Source organism: Strigops habroptila, chromosome 1 (assembly GCF_004027225.2).
Source record: "Strigops habroptila isolate Jane chromosome 1, bStrHab1.2.pri, whole genome shotgun sequence".
NCBI classification, from domain to species: domain Eukaryota; kingdom Metazoa; phylum Chordata; class Aves; order Psittaciformes; family Psittacidae; genus Strigops; species Strigops habroptila.
In genome coordinates, this window is record NC_044277.2 from 26,962,018 (window position 1) to 26,980,086 (window position 18,069).

At 35.5% G+C, this 18,069-nt stretch overlaps 1 protein-coding gene across 1 annotated transcript in view; it reads left to right on the forward strand.

The window, feature by feature from the left end:
• Positions 1–18,069, forward strand: part of CNGB3 (cyclic nucleotide gated channel subunit beta 3) — an 84,607-nt gene that overhangs the window by 55,774 nt on the left and 10,764 nt on the right. The window contains exons 7-13 of the mRNA XM_032920346.1: positions 1,309–1,395; positions 2,660–2,724; positions 6,530–6,652; positions 13,502–13,643; positions 15,561–15,720; positions 16,120–16,217; positions 17,339–17,422. Of these exons, the coding sequence (XP_032776237.1) occupies positions 1,309–1,395; positions 2,660–2,724; positions 6,530–6,652; positions 13,502–13,643; positions 15,561–15,720; positions 16,120–16,217; positions 17,339–17,422 (759 nt within the window). The remainder of the gene's footprint in view (positions 1–1,308; positions 1,396–2,659; positions 2,725–6,529; positions 6,653–13,501; positions 13,644–15,560; positions 15,721–16,119; positions 16,218–17,338; positions 17,423–18,069) is intronic.

Below are 18,069 nucleotides of genomic sequence, written 5' to 3' on the forward strand. Positions count from 1 at the left end.
TCTTGTCTTCTGTAAATACTTTTGTATCTGCCTTGTTTTTGTCTCAGTGACTATGGTATCATTACTTTTGTATTTGAGGTTCAGCTATTCAAAAGTGCAGGATATATACAGGCAAGTGGATAGTACAGAGTCAAACTTACAGCAAGAGAACTAAATGGATATATGTGGTTTTATTTTAAGTTCACACTTGCAGTGTGTTTAGTGCTCTTGATTTATGCAGAAACTAATGAGGGTTGAGTGTTCTCACCACATGCAAGATAGATATAATCTGGGAATTTGTTATATGATTAAGTACTAATTAACAGTTACTGATCTTGAAGCACTTCTGACTAAATTCTGCCTCCTCTTTGTCATGTGACTGAGAAAGGGACAGAGGCCATAAAAGGCTGTTTGTCCTCATTCAATATTTTGATTTGGTTGGTTTTTATTCAGAGTTCAGGTATTAACTGCATCTTACTTGGAATAAAAGGTCAGTGCTGCAGGCTAGTTGCTACGAACATGGGTGGCATCACTCAGAGTAAAAGCATTTCTGATTACAGTGAGACGAAGCCTACCGTTCCACATCCCTCTTTTTTTCCCAAATGATATCAGCAACAGAGCAAGGTGTCACAGGATATTTAGAAAGGCAAAGCCAAGTCTGCCACAGCTTTCTTTCTCTTCACAGAATTCTTGGAAAGAATAAAGTAGGCAGATAAAGAAGAGTAATCACTCGGTTAGTGGATTGCAGGGAGATGTTGAAAATCTCAGTGTTATGGGGAAGAAGCATCCAAATATAACAAAAGACAATATCTATTTAAAAATTTAAAACAACCAAACTTATCATCCTATCATGAATCTGTTGTTTGGAACACATGGCTTCTTCAGGTTACAAACAAGGAGTTTAATTCATCAAGCTCCCCTGCATTGCTTTAGGCAGCCTGGTTTTAAAAGATGTAGGACTTCTAAGAAGTGCATGTGGAGTGATTTTCCCACCTCCACTCACCAGCCACATGCCTACCATTTTAGTTTGGTCAGAACTATAACTGAAATAACAGAATGTATTGGTAATCAAATGTCTGAGATACTGTTAACAATTCCCATGAAACAGATTAAAATCTCAGGCATGGGGGACTTAAAAGCAGGGCAGAGCAAATCTGTTGGTGTTTTCCAAGAGATGATCTTGCCTGCCGGTACTTGGGAAGTTACTGGCTTAGCATGCTGACTGTTCAATTACACACAATCATGATTCAATCTAAGTAGGTTTTTGACAGCAAGTAAATGCATTATAATTATTGTGAAGTTTAAATTCACCTCTCTGCTTTTCAACAGCTTGATGTGATATCAGTATTGCCGCTTGATGTTTTATACTTCTTCTTTGGATTTAACCCAGCATTTAGAGCAAATAGGATGCTAAAGGTAAGATCTGTGTTCGTGATTGATGGCTAACCACACATAAATGTTTTACAACCCAATAGAAATTTGTTTATAATGTTTAGGAGCATGAAATTTAGAAATTGGAGAATATTTTCAGGATAACCTATAACATCAGTAAACAAACCAACAAAAAATACAAGGTATAGTCTAGCTGATAAAGACCTTATTATCTTATTATTTCCTACTTTCAAAATGTGTTTTCTGATTAAAGCTTTGTTTGTTTCCATTATTTTGTAATGGTTTGTTTCCATTATTTTAATTAGATTAATCTTAAATTACCTGTTTCGCTTTCAAAGATCAAAAAAATTAATTTTGGATCATTGATTGATGTCAATGTACTTTCCCCTTAGGTTGGTAATGTCAGGCATTTAAAAGCAAAGGAGGGAATTTCAAGGACAACATAAACTGTACACAGCATAGTTAACAAACATAAACCCACTTTTGCTATTGCATCCAAAGACATCTGAAGTTGTTCAATGAAGGGACTGAGAAGGGATTAGACAACAGCCCTCTACCTGCACTTCACAGCACCTAGCAGGCCGCTTTGCTACTAGATACACTCCCCTTCACAAAGTCAACATGTTGACAAACAACTGGCTTTCATTTAAAGCTGGGGGGTGACACAAGAAATCTGAGAATAAAATGAGGGTGCTCTTCGCTTCAGTTTTCAATAAAACTTCAAAATTGCACAAATCAGAACCAACAAAATATGAAAGAATGAAAAGTTAAATAGTATCTCTTATTGGGCAAACAGTCATGTACAGAACAAAAACAAGGAAAAAAGCTTCATGCAAATATTGATGGCAAATAATTAACAGGAAGAATTTGATACAGAGCAATTGATACTACATGACATCATCTAGTATCTAGTTGATACATATGATCACTTACTGAAGAATTATTGGAATTTCAGAAAGAGAAAAAAAGGAATTTTTATGAGTGTAATTCTCTCAGATAAAGTTGTCAAGCAGTTATATATGTTTGAGGAAGAAGTCATTCATTTGCAGCAGTCTGATTTACACAGCAAGATTATTTCTATAATCAGATTAATAGGACTCTCAGCACCCAAAACAAAGTTTAACTAAATTTTTATCTTTGCTTTGCAGTTAATCTTTTAGTTAAATGTTTAAGTCCAACTACTGAAAAATCCATTGTTTTTAAAATGTGTATGTGAACTAATACCAGTACTATTATAAAAAAACATGTAGTAAAGAATAGTGATTGGATTACTTTGTTTTCCATTCAGCATAACACATTCTTTGAGTTTAATGATCGCTTGGAAGCTGTTCTGGATAAAGCATACATCTACAGGTATGTGCTTATTAAACTCTTGTAGCATACAAAGCTTGGCACAGAATATATTTAATTCTTTGAAATTTCTATTGACAACTTCACAAGTTGTCAGTGAAGCCTTTAACTGTTCAAGCTAAAATTTTTTAAAACATCTGCCTTTGTTGTAATCATTAAAATAATAAATGTAAAGCTTCACTCATATATGAAATCTAGATCAGTCCAGCTGGCCTGGTTCAGGCAAAATGTTCAGAAGCATCAGGATCCTGCCAAAATTTAACTGATCAGAAGTATCAGAATGAAGTTTCTTCAGTGAAAGAGCTAAAAAACAGTTTCTTTAGGCTGCTAATAGCAGTTCCAAATCCTCAGTAGCTGTTTATTTGTATTTTATAAGACTTATGAGCTCGAGCCTGTGTCAATACTTTTCTTCAAATATGCTCTCACCATGAACCTGGCATATGCAGAAACTTGATACTCCACAGCTTTTTCTAAACTTGGAATGAGAATCAACTCAGCACAGATCTCAGTGATTATAACTGTTGTCCATTTTCACCTTCTGCATTGGCAGAAAGAATTTTGGATCTGGCTCAAGCAGACTGTGGGCATGGTTATGTCAAGTTTCATAGGCCCCTTAACTGTCAGTGTTGCTGCTAAGACCCAATGAACCGATCTACTGTGTTACCATTATTGCCATCGACTGTCAACATCATCAGTCCTAGTTTATCTTGTGCAATTCCTAAACTGACAGATATTTTTCCCTGTCCGATTTTTGGGGCATGTATTGTTCTTGTGTGCTGCCACTGCTGCAGAAGGAAAGATCTGTTGTTTACCATCTTATTCTATTTCTGAGATTGCACATAAATTGTAAACTTGGTATTTATACCTCACAAATTAGATATTTTATGAGATTTAGAAGCTAGTTAAACTTGAAAGGGAGTCTGAAACATCATCTCTGTCACATTTTCATGTACCCGCAAAACAAAACAAAACTCAGAAGTTTGAAAGTTCTGTTAACGTATTTGTGAGATGCTGACCTCCATAGAGCTTATTCTTATATTGCCCTCTCCTTTCACTTACTCAAGAGCCTTTTGGCTCTTTGAAAGTGGTTTCGAGTTTTTTTCTTCTTTCTTTTTTTAAGTACAAAAGAAGGCTTTGCTGAATTTCCACAGGATGAAGAAGCCTCTTGTCAGTTTCTATACCGCTGCCTCCCTCTATTCCCCAATTTTTATCTCTTGAAAAAGAATAGGGCTTCCTTCATCTATCTTGCTTATATTTGTTAACATTTTCTAGTGTTTAGAACTTTAAAGATTAGTCAAGTATTTTCCATATTACATCCTTTACTTTGGAGTCATAATTCAATGACTCTCCTATAATAATTGCAGAGGTACAGATTTTTAATATAGATGGTTTTGAATTGTATTTAACAATAATGTTGTGTGTATACTGATTTCAAAGAAATAGGAACAAATTAGCAAACCCATTTTCACCCGAACAAGCACTTTTCCAGGGACAGAGTTTCACGCTAGATAAAAGGATGGAATGGGAAATGGTCGTTTAAAGGGCAAGTGAGAATGGGATGTGTATATCTTTAAACTAGGCTAACTTTGAAGTTATTAATTAACATTTATGATATTAATATTAATAAGAAATTAATATTGATTTGCATGTAAAAACAGAGAAGGTTAACATTTAGAAAGGCTGAGAAACACAGCAAGGTCTCACTGGTCCTCTAAAGTGTATAAAGTAGCTGGAAATAGAACAGCTGCAAAGCTGTTCTTCCTTGTTAGGCAGTTTTGTAGCATGGTATTAGTTGAGTGCCACAACTGTGTGCTCCTTCTTGTGCCTTCAGTTCCTGGTCACAGGCCCACTTACATTTTACAACATTAAATCCATTGCAGAATGTAAATTGGAAAACATAAATATTACAAAGGGAACCAATTGTTTACCTCCTAGCCTTAACAGACCAGAAACCTGAAATGTGTGAAAAAGAGCACTTTTCATAGCTAAATAAAATGCAATTTTAAATCCCACTGAAGATGTTCAGAAAAACAATGGTAGAGCACATGGACTTCAACACGCTCCACATACATAGGGTTAACAGTATTAATGCTTTATTATCTACAGGCTTTCCCATCAGTGCATTGCTAAGGTATGTGGTAGGAAAAAGAAAAATAAAAACCCGCATACTGTGTTACCAAAATGTTATATTTTGTATCTGCAAAATCACCTATTAAATATGACATGCTGTGCCCTCATTCTGTGCTTTAAAACATACTTCAGAAAACACTGACTCTTTATTTTTGAGGTGTTCATTGGTAAAAACATTTATAAGGCAAAGATCTTTAAATTGGCTTACTAGAAGCCATTAGGGTAAGGAAAGAAAAAAGACAAATGGAGAAGAGAGGTAGTTATACAGAAGAAGAGTATAAATGTGAGATAAAAAGACGGGCTGTTAGTGCAAACTACGGCATTTCATTTGAATGTAGCAATGTTGTTTTGATCTGAGATCCTAGTGTGGTCACCATTTGAGCAATAAGGCACCAATTAATTGGATAATGTCAAATTAAACTACACAGCAAGTGTATGTGCCTGGGTGAATTCTCTTCTCAAACTCATTAGTTTGAGTTTGTAGGAATAGAGCTAGCAAAAGTTACTACATCTTATCTACGCATTGCAGTAGTTTCAACAGTGCCTAGAGAAATATAATATATATTGTAGCAAACGCACCCTGAACCTTCATTCAGACCTCAGGAATCCACTTGCATGGATTCAAACTTGAGCACAAGACCCAGCAAGGTCAATGTTGTAATATTACTAGACCACATCAGCTGTTCTCAATAGCTTGCAACCCTAAATAGCGCCGTCCTGGAAGCACACCATTCACTTGTCAGCATTGTAAAGAAAAAGAGTACACATAGGAAGATTGCTCAGTGGCATGGAGAGGCAAAAGATGGCATGTAATGATACCTGAAGAACCAGCAAAGGAGTGCATAATATGGAAGCAACCACAGAGATATTGTCTCCCATTAACTTAGTTTATAGACCTAACTTAGATCTTATTATTAAATTTTCATAAAATCATAGCAGATAAACTCATTATGTACTGGCTTCCCTGTGTTTAGCAAGTCTTTTACTTTTCCTGCTTATTTATACATTGCATGTATGAACATTCAAGTGAAGAGCTAAAGCGGGAAATCTTTCTTTTGACCCCCATGCACTGAACAGAGGATATACAATGAGATCATTATTGTATTAAACAGAAAGCTGCTTGGTACTTAAGTAGCTCATCATTGGTGTTCTTCAAAGATCTTGCCATAAGTATAAGAACTTGGATTAACAATGATAAAACTCCTGCCGTAGCTACTAAATCATACTATTTAGTGGATCTACTGCAGGCTTCCTAGCACAGCTCTTGTAAAGCAGTTAATTTCTGACCTCAAACATTTCTTGGTCTTGGTTCACAAGTTTAGAGCCTATCTTAAATAGAGTTTGGCAAATAAATTAATTTGTACCCTCTAACCTCATTAATATAACTTCAAATTTCTGTAAATATTAGTAGCCAGTTGAAGAAGTGGATTATTAAGCCCTCAGGGAATCATAATTTAAAAATTACCCTATCAAATATTCTAGGAAGGATATTTATTTGACCTTGGACAAACATGAGAGATGTAACCGCCAGCTATTTTTTTTCAAAGAATCAATACAGGTGGGGAACTACTTGGTGGATGCTTAACATGAACACTGTTGATCCAAAAAAGCAATGAGTTCCATATCAAAAGGAAGGAAAAATGTAAGCTGTTTTAAAGGAATCTGTTGACTTTTACAGGGTCATTCGAACAACAGGATACTTGCTGTTTATCTTGCACATTAACGCATGCTTGTATTATTGGGCTTCAGACTATGAAGGACTTGGCAGCACTAGATGGGTGTACGATGGCGAAGGAAACATGTAAGTCCTTTCACTTGCAAGAGAGTTTTGTTGGTTTTGCTCCTTCCTGCATCCCCTTCCTTTTCCCATGCCTTTGCTTGCAGGGTATGCCCTTACTTTACAAGTACTTGGATAGCAAACTTTTAGGACCATGACTGCTGATTAGCAGCTTTCATTACTAACACATATTTGGAGGACAGGTGCAGTGAATAATCAGTTTACCACTTTCAGCTTTTATAGATTTATGAGTCACTGTTAAGCTCTAACTTAATTAAACACTTAGAAAGCAACAAGGGTCATAAATTAAACTTACTGATTGTATAAGCACATGGGAACGGTTAGAAGGATTGTAGAACAATCCCTCAAAGGAATCAGAGGCATAGATTTTTTTTTCTGCCAGCATTGTGTCATTAAAATGCAACATTTTAGTCCCTCTAGATACCATGGTGATTGATCTGAAAAAAATCCACCCACTTTCTCTGATCTTTTGAGAAGGTCATGCTTAAACATGCGGCAGAGTGTCTGCAGTGGGAAGGAATGGATATTGCACACTTCTTCACAAACTTCTTGTGACAGCACTAAACTGGGTGCCAAGTAAGGGATATTCATTAAGATGATGGAGAGGAAGCAAGAGAAAATAGGAAAGTCATAATGTATTCTGTTTGCAGTTATATAAACACATACCTAGTCAGTTCATATGTATGAGCGTTTATTTCTTTCAAAGGCCGTAATACAATTAAAGCCATAGAAACTCAGTTTGTTCATTAATTCCATTCTTTGAAAAAACATGTATAATATACTACTGCTGTCATAAATCACCCTTTAAACAACTTTTCACATTTCTCTTGGAGACATGCTGCTCTTGCTTGTAATTTTGTCAGACTTCAAGGGTTTGGTGTGAAGTCACTATCTTGAAGGGTAGGAAAATAGCCTTTGAGACTAAAATACACTTTGTGTAAAGCAGCATTGATTTTTTTTTAAATTTGGTTCTCTCAAAAAAAAATGACATGGCTGAAATTTCCACACACCACTAAATACACAGCTTGAGTACTGCAGTCAGACACGTGCAAGCAGGGTCATGGAGCTCGGTGGGATCACTTACGTAACTGAAGCTAATACACAGGCATTTATTTGCAGGATCAAGGCTTCCAGAAATCTGACAAGAAAAATGTAGAATGAATTTCTGTTATAGCTATTTTTTTTAAATGTCATTCTTGGGAATACTTGCCTCATAATTAAAAAATAAGGTAACTCAAGGCTGAGCAACCTCGAAAGTCTGAAAGTAGAGTGCTAACTCAGTCTTCAGGTTTTTAACGCTTCTTCAGAACAGCCTAGAGAACAGGCAAGAAAGTCTTCCTGGTTTTCATGGGCAAGAAAATTTTATATTTCACTCAGGGAGACAACTGGTAGGAATTATTTGCTAGCTTGATCACAAAAAATGTAGTTGTGCCCAGAAGCAATGGTCAGGGTTTTTAGTATTTTGTGGTCTCATTCTTGAGGGAAGACAAAAACATTTCTCAAATGTCACACTAAAATCACATCGGAATTAGGGTAGAATTTTTTATAAACAATAATAATAAACTGATACTTCAAGTTCTGCATTAAGTTGAGATGCTAAAATAAAATGAATATTAGAATATGTCCATATAAGCCATTAATCTACCTCACCTTGACATTGTTTAGTGAATCCATGACTTTATTCTTTTGCTTGTGCCTATCTCATACTGGATTATATATGGTCCCATGTATATGGCACCACAAAAAGTATCCTATGTTGAGCTGAATTTCATAATGGTATCGCACTACTGGCAAATGCTTTGTGTATGGGATAGTTATCACCCTAGAGAACCAGGCATGACATATTACCTGATCGCCAAATATTTGGGGATTTTTGACAGAAAGGCATTGTGTGAACATTAGTTGTCACTGGAAATGCAATATGATTTTAAACATATCAAGCAAGATACTTCTAGGTATACAATATGGGAAAAATCTGTCAGAAAAAGTGACCACTACTGCAGAATATATTGTGGCACGGCAGTGCAGGTGTAATTTCTCTCCACCTAGCACTGAGTTGCCAATATGTGAAGCAAAATATGCCATTGGTCTCACATAGCACGGCAACACCTTCAGAAAGAAGATGACAAACATAGCTTCTTAGCTAATTAAAATAATGACATCAAGTAGTTTGACAAATAAATCAAAATTCTAGTGGTCTCAGATTACACTCACTGAAAGCAAATGATCTGGTACTGATTTAGTGGCATGAACGTTTTATGTAGAATCCCTGCTCTGTCCATAAAATGTTGCTAGTTATGGCCAAAACCAGTTCTTAAAAACATCAACACTTCTAGGTTGTTTTTTTTTTCCCTTTCCATGCTAAAAAGAATATACAGACAACAGTTTATCTTATAAATTTGATTATATGTATGTTCCTGAGCAGCCATACTAACGGATGAACTTCAATTTAGAACTAACAGCTGTACACAGCACTCAAACCACAAGCAAAATTATCAAAGTAGCTTCTTTTTGCAAATTTCTGCTAGCTGTATTCTCTTCTAGCTTGTTTCTAGACTCTAAAATGTTAGTGCCAGTCCAAGAAAATATGAGGTCTTTTGCATGGCAGCCTTCAATCAAAGCCTTTGACCTGAGGTGCAAAACTCAGTCAACTTTACCCAGCTGCAACTCATCCAAATTAGCCACACAAGATGTTCCCAGCATTAAAACTGCACTCACGAGCTTTGTATAACTAGGCAGACAGACCTGAGTCTCTCCTAATGCAGAAGGATAGTATCCCTGGTACACCACCAGAGTGTAAAGCCTATGTAACCACAGCAGCAGGATATTGAAAAGATCTCTTAATTGTAGCTAAGTGAACATTTTGAACTATATGTGTTTCTTTACAATCTAACTATCTCAGTAAGAGATCAGTCTCCCTAATTCCTGAGGAAAATGAACAAATCCTTTAGAAAGTGATTCAAGGCAGGAACATGGTGTCATTGTTCTGAATTGTCCATTTCATCAGTGCGTACAAGGGAAACCAAAACTAAAGGAGGTGAAATTCTCATGCAAACCCCCAGGTCACCATTAAATTTAGGCAAAACAAATTACTCAATTTTGATCATGTTGTATTTCTTCTGCTGTTGCAAGGCATCCACAAGTAGTCTTCAAAATTCTCTGGCATATTTATTAATCAAGACATCTATATGCGTCCTGATTGTGTTTCTCTGTAGCTCATTTCCTTCCTGCTCCGGGCACACGCTTAGCAGGTGCCTGGAAGTCCCAGAAAATAGTCACCATACGTGTCTAGAACAACTCCATTTTTTTTGTATGCCTTGCCCAACACACAGTAATACTTGCATATCCTTAAAGGTGTCTCATGGGTATCAGCTATACATTGCACTTGCATTAGGTCTGATATGTCCCACTTGCCATCTTGCTATACAGAGGCAGTTTTGCACCTCCAGAAAACCTGTGAAAGCACAGCCCAACTCATGTCAGACCAAATGCTTTCAGACCTGCTACTTGCAGCCATACTTTTTAGACAAAAGCTTGGTAGTTTACACCATTCAGTCTGAGATCATCGCATACTCACAGCCACCTGGTGAATAAGTCACTCAAGAAAAAGAGCCACCAAGAAGGCATTCATTAGAGCACCAGTTTATAAAAGCCACTTCTTTACCCTGCTTAAATCCATCCTGGTAGTAATCCGAGAGGAGTCAAACATGATAGCCCTGAAATAATGTTTCCCTGGGCTGAAATGAATGTGTTAATACCACCTTGAAATGTGATAGCCATGTTCACAAAGATTTGATTTGCCTCTATTCACCAAAACCTTGTTAGAAGTTTAGTGTATTCTGAAATTGACTTTTATGAAAGAAAAGATATTTCTACTGGCATAATATTACAAGGTATATTACTTGCAGTGGGTTTCTTTGACTGTTTTCATACCTAGGACTGATTTTAGGGAAAATACTAGTAGTTTGATTGCCTGAAGGATAAACATACTTGCTATGTTGTGTAGAGGGAAAATCCCTTTCTTGTCTCATGTTGCTTGCTTCAACAGCAATTTTATAGCAGGCCAGTAAGACGTATGGTGAGCAATGATGGTTTCCAGACGCTAGCAAGTAGGAAACAGAGCTGCTAATATCGTTGAAATAGGAGGCTGTTTTTTCCGCCTTTCCATAAACAGAATTTACAGTCTCATTTCTCCCCTTCTTAGGGAAACAAAAACAAAAACAAAACAAAACAAAACAAAAAAGCTGTTTTATATTTCAACTGTGTAACTTTTCTTTCAGATGAAAATAAAAATAATAAAATGCATAAATTGAGAAAATATAAAACCTGTGTCTCAGAGGTAGTGAATATCATGCGACTTTGCCACTAGAAAGCGTCTTTTGAAGTAAAATTACAAAAGACTATACTGTATTAAGTACACCTTGTAGACATTCCCAAAATTAAGATTATATTGTCTATCATGGTGGACTTAGCAAGCTTGGCATCCAAGGCCATTGGGGATGAGGGAATTGGTTAATTGTTTTTGTTTCCTACAGTAACTAGCACAGAAGTAATGTTATTTTTTTTACTTTTATATTAATAAATTTTACACATTTCAAGCACTACAGCATTCTCAGTTATGGGAAATTAATATGATATAAATATGCTTTATATGATAATTCTCCTTAGACAAGCTAGAGAAATCATTTTATGCTTAAATCTGCAATTCTTCCAGAACAGATCTGAGGCTTTTTCTTACTATTTATTTATGCTGCAGAAGTCTAAGAGAAAGCTGCCACTTATCCATACTTTGCTGGAAGCATGCATAGGTGATGATTTATTCTTTTTTAACTCAAAAGAAGATATCATAGTGGTGTAATCCAGTTATTCTTTTTGCACCCCTAACAAGGAAAAATTATATGATAGCAGAGATAGAATGAGTTTTTTTACTTAAGGACTCTGAATGAAAACAGAATGAAAACAGAATGAAAACAGTTCTGACTTAAAATCTCAAACTAGAAAACTATTGTAAAATGATTATTGTTACTCCATTTCATTAATTTGCAACCAAGAAAAAAGTGATTTGGTAATGAAAAGCAAACTTTGATTGCTTGGTAAAACCTGACATTTTAGATTAAAGATTTGGAAACACTTCTGAGTAATTTCAATAAAAACCCTAATTGAAATTGGTTGAGTTTATGAGAGTTTTTTTCTCTTATTTGCACAAAACTAATCCTCCAATTGCATTGTTACATGGACCATTTCTTAGTAGGAGTGGAGTACATATCTTAATTAGGGCAGACCACCAAGTTAAAATGTATACCTGAAGTCTGCAAGCAGACTGGGTGCCTTCAGATTCAGGGTAGGCATGAGAAGATGCGTGCAAGACTGTTTATTTAAAAACAAACATCTCCAAAAATATTTCTTCTGTATTTTTGTTTTGGAGTGGGTTTTTTTATTTATTTCAAACTCAACAAAATTCAACAAATAGAGGAATCTTCATTGCTTCAGAAGCAATAATCGTCGATGAAATAATAGAAAATCTCATCACACAGTTAAAGAAAATGAACTCCCACTCCTAATCATTAGTGAAGCTGAAGTCTGATTGTATAGAGACTTAGGAAGTCAAATTCTAATTAATAGGAGGCCTTTAAAAGTATTCCTAAACCAATTACTTGTTAGCATAGAAAAAAAAGGAAATGATAGCACATTCACAACAATGATTTGAACTAGTTAATCCCCACTGCACAGTATGGGGCATGCTGCATTACTAGTGGTGCCATGTTCTAGAAGTAAATTTAAAACAGAACCTTAGAGATGACAAGGCACTTATATATATTTTAAGAGAGTTAGTATGACTATCCTCACAAAATTAAAGAAAAAAAATTAATTCTGTCCAAGTCCTTTGTTGTTTTAATAGACTTGTGTTATCATACAAATAGAAATGCACCACTTGAATGCAACAGGCTCTGTCATGCACAAGGCTGTACAAAGAGGGCTGTACAAACAGAACAAAAAGTCTTCGTCCAAAGAGCTCACACTTCAGGTATGCAAAATGACAGACAGCAGACCAATGCTGTGAAGGAGTCAATATAAGCCACACGTTGAAGCAGAATCTTAGTGACTGACCATTGCTCCATGCTACGAAAGTGAAGAAAGCAAGGAAGTGTTTGTTAAGGTGGCAGAAGGGGTAGTAGAGGGCAGCCACTAGAACTTAATGCAGGAGTCAACCTTTCAGTGCTGAATAAGTTGAGTGGTTTGGAGAAGCTGGATTAACACACAGCTTGTGGAATCATGTAACTTCTGTTTGACGTAACCCAGGAGGCTATGAAGAGTGCTCAGGAGCAGAGTGGGAGGAAGACTAACGTGGTTAAAGGGGTAGGAATATTAATGGACACAGGAAGAACACTTGTGCATTTGTTGTGCCCACCATAAAGCTTCACACTGGAGTCATCAAGTGAAGCCATGGAAAAGACCTTCAGCTGTGAAGCTGTGTGCATCTAGTACGCTACAGATGGGAAGTCTCTAACACTGCCTTTAGCGTGATGGCATCTTCACAGGTAGCATTCTAACACTGTAATGTACACATTGGCAATGTGTGACAGAAATCTTCTGTAAAGCTGCACAGAGTTACTGGAGAACAGTGGGTAACCACTGCTTTTCCCATATACCTTATTTTGCTGTCAATGAGAACATTCAGATCAATGTGATTTATATAACTATCATTTGTAAAATCATATCCCTTTATAAAAAATGCTGAAGTTCTTTTGGACTGAAAAGCATCACTGAAGGCCCAACTCAGGTAGGTATCTGCTTAACTTCAACTACATAAGTACCTACAGTCAGTAACAAAAATATTGTCTGTATTCACAGGTATCTGAGGTGTTACTACTGGGCAGTTCGTACTTTAATCACCATCGGTGGCCTTCCAGAACCACAAACTCTGTTTGAGATAGTTTTTCAACTGCTGAATTTTTTCCTGGGTGTCTTTGTGTTCTCCAGCTTAATTGGTCAGGTACATCAAAAAATCAATAACTAAGTATGTTCAAATCACTTTAACGTAGTGATAATATATTCAACTTAATGAAGTTTTGTTCCGGGAAAAAGTCTAGCTTGCATCTGAATGTCCCTCTATTTAGCTGTCATCTGTACTTATTCTTCCAACAAATACACGTTTAATCAGTTCCCAGTTTTATAGCTCTTTCGTGCAGAAGCTGATTTAGAGCCAAGACTCTGCAGGACATGGATGATTCTTGAAACTATGCATAGTTCCTTTTGAATTCCTCACAAGCAAAGAGACATTCCCTCAATATTCACATTATGCTGTTAAATCTGATATAAAAATTATAATTGTAGGTATGATATTAACAAGTACAAATTATTGAATAAGTCACTTTCAATACTACTGCCAATAGAATACTGCTAATGGAAATCCCATGATTTTTGTCAAACAAGAATTCTGCTCCTTGCCATAAATTACAATATAATTGTTAACCAGAAAATTTACTGTTTTCTATTTCTCTTGGTCTCATTTGGCAGGAGGGAAAAAAAAAAAAACAAACCATAACACAGCAAATCAGTTAGATTTCCAAATGAATATAAGTGAAATATTTCTGGCTTGTAACTATTAAACTTGGGTCCCAGATCCATAGGTTTTAAAATACCTTGCCTACAAAAAACAAATGCCTTTGTCCCTATGTAAGACTGTGTCTTATTGGAGCCCTGTAAAAATCATTCCAGACATTTTGATTTGTACATGTGTATAATTGGAAGAATTATTACAAAAAAATAGAGACCAAAACTGAGTATAGCATTCAAAATATTCAATCAAACAGTTCAAAATTGTACGCATCTTGTTGTTTAGAAGTGCATGAAGAGATAACTATCATGAAACAGACTCTTTCCTATAGGACTTAAAATTCATCCACAAACAAAAATTACCAAAAATAAAATGAAGTAGTTCATATAATACATTTCTTCTGGAAAACTATTAAATACAAGTATATTGCATTGAAATTCAGAACTTGCATATTTATATTTTTTTTTCCTAAATTGATATAACTTTCGATGAAAGCACCATTCCCCAAGAAGATTCTGCAGATTAGTTTTTGTAACCAGTACAGTCATTTGCAGACTCAAACCTTAAATCTTAACACATGAACTGCTTTACTGCAGTTCCCATTTACAAAAAGCTCTTAAATTTACTGAGTTATTCCTGGTTTAGCACACTTGCCTAAAAGCTGATATTCCTATTCCAAGCAATTGCATTTCTGTAATAAAGAACAGAATTCATCCCACCAGCATACAAATCCTTGGCCACTGCAATATGAAACCATTCTACTAAAATGCTTTTGAAGAAGGAATATCTATGAACATAAACTCATCTACTTTCTAAAAGCTGAATTACATTTGTGTTGGAATGTTCAGTGATGTTCCTCCACTAAAAATTTCAAGGTCACCTTTCAGATCAAAGTGCACCTAGGTCTGACCTAGAGACTCTTAAGTATTTGAACAGTGGCAGGATCTTCATTCTAGTGGTGCCATCTGAGGTTATTAGAGAAATTTAAGCCTATTTGCTTCACTTCTGACTTGCATGGCACATAAAATGCAGAGTAGCTTTATTATGGATTTTTAAGAAAAGAATTTTCTTTATTTTTCATCGATGTCCAGAAATATGAGACAGAAGAACAAACTAAACCCCCAAATGATTCCTTTAAAATCATAACTACTTTCCAACATAATTAGAATAAATCTGTAATGCTTCTGAAAAAGCACATGAAACACCTATTCCAAACATGCAGCTGAAGGTGTAATTCATAAGTGATTTTGCAAACAAGTGTTTTATTCTTTTTATATGTGTTGACAAATCACAACTATTCAAATCACAATTATTTTTTCTGAAATGTGTAGTAACCATAACTGATATTTGCAGATGAGAGATGTAATTGGAGCAGCTACAGCAGGACAGAACTATTACCGCTCCTGTATGGACAACACTGTCTCCTATATGAACACTTACTCCATTCCAAAATTGGTCCAAAATCGAGTGCGAACCTGGTATGAGTACACATGGGCCTCTCAGGGAATGCTGGGTAAGGCTTTCCAATTCCAGTTATGCAACAACTCCAAGTGTAAGAGGTGGTATAGATACAGATGTAGGGTGAAATTCACATTTCTCCTTTTCTGAATTGCATGTGAGAAGTGAGAGGAGGCTATCCAATTTACTTTAGAAAAGTAAAATCTCCAAAGCAGTATGACGCTTACTACTTCACAAATTCCTTTCATTTATAGAATACTCTGGTTATAACATTAGACAAGATATGTAGCTTAAAAGACAATATCTTAGTAAAAGCATATTAACATCTTCCACATTGGAACTCGTATAGCTCCATTAAGTTATTTTTCTGTATGATGCTCATTTTTATGAACATTCTTCCTTTATATTTTCTAACTAATAGAGTTTGCTCTTTTTTTTTTTTTTTCTTCTGCAGATGAATCAGAATTACTGGAGCAGATGCCATCCAAAATGCAATTAGCCATTGCAATAGACGTGAGCTTTGCCATCGTCAATAAAGTCGACTTATTCAAAGCAAGTATTTTTATAGGATGATGAAGAAATATGTGGTATTCCTGAGACAGAAACCTTGTTTTCTGCATCTTGCAACCCTTAAGAGCATTTGTGAATTTGTTAATATGCAAGGCAAAATAGGTCTAACAAATATCCCAGTTAGTGGAGACATGTAAGGACAAAGCCAAGTGCCTGCCTTTGAATTTTTTTTGTGTCAAAGCAGAGACTAAAAAAAAAAAGTAAATGAGACCCAGTGCTGTTACATTGACATGTAACATGTAAAGCTGATGTTATGGTCAGACTGTAAGTGATTTCAGAGTATAATTAATCTCAAGAGTAATTAAAAATTAAAATTAATTATGTAATTAAAAAATACATTAAAAATTTAATTTTTAATACAGTCCACGTTGCTGTATGTTGCCTAGGTCTGCCTGAGAGATCTCTCTGCCTGAGAGATCATGAGTGCTGTGTGTTCTGGCAACATAACTTTGATGTAACGAATGCTACCTCTTAGTAACTTTTTGTGCAAAGGAGTTTTCTCTTCACTATCATGGTAGTTCTCCAGAGATACAATTTAAATCTGGCATTTAGGATTGGATTTCTGACACTGAAAACAAGGAGACATTGCATTTTTAGAAGTAGTTGATAGATTGTAACATTAACACTAATTTCTTTGTTAACATAATTGCAAGAAATCATATGATATCACTGTATAAACATCACCTAGCTGCATGGTTTCTGCCACATTTGCTGAAGACATGGAACTCATTGATTCATACCAACATCTGTCACGATTTGTTTGGGGTTTTTTTCCCTGAATCTGTAAAAAGAATTCACATAAAAGATCCATAAAGCTCTGAACATGGCACTAACTGAGTTTCCACAGTGAATTTAGATGTACAGAAGCTTACTTTGTAAAAAATGAAAAGACGTTCAACCCAAAGAGAACTTCGTAAGATGTGAAATGACTTTTTTTTCAGTCTTTTTTCTCCTCTAATGCTGATCCTTATGATGTTTTTAGTTTGTATTCCACTTATGAATCTCTGAATCATTCATGTATTGTTGGGTTCCACTGCCCAGTGTAAGCACTAATAGTCACTTGTGCTACTGAATTACTAGAACAATCAATTCTATTTTAACAGGGGTGCGATACCCAGATGATATATGACATGCTGCTAAGGTTGAAATCCATTGTGTATTTACCTGGTGACTTTGTCTGCAAAAAGGTGAGCATTCTTGTCTCTTTCAAACAATAATCGTAGTATGTATTTTAAAAAAAGAGTTCAGATACAGGTCAATAGTGTCTCCTTTAAAATTAATCCTGAGTGAATTAGATAGCATAAAAGTAATTAAGGTTCTCTGTGTAATAATAACAAATGTGCTCTCAAATTTCAACCTAGAACAAGACAATACGGATTTTATTACTTACACTATCAAACATAAAAATATAGTACTATGGGAAAGTATTTAATGTAAATAAGGCTTACCTAATCATACATCATGAAGTTTTAACATTTTAAATGGAGCAAGGTTATTTTGTTTATACATATATACATATAAACCTAGGTTACAGGTCTCAATCTATGATGCTTTGCATGTGCTTCATTTGTGTATTCTGACACTTAAGTGGAATTATCCAAGAATGTAGAAATTACACTTCATGCATACCACTCCTCACAGCAGGATCTGATCTTAATTTTTATTTTCCTTTTATATTAGGCAAGTGATGAGTAGAAGTGTAAAAACTGAAGCTTTTAGACCATGAAGCAGAGGCTTTTTTGCACTTCTCAGTTATTAAATACACCGCTGCTGTACTTTAGTTTACACCAGAACAGTTGATGGAAATGACTGCTACAATCCTGAATATTATTCT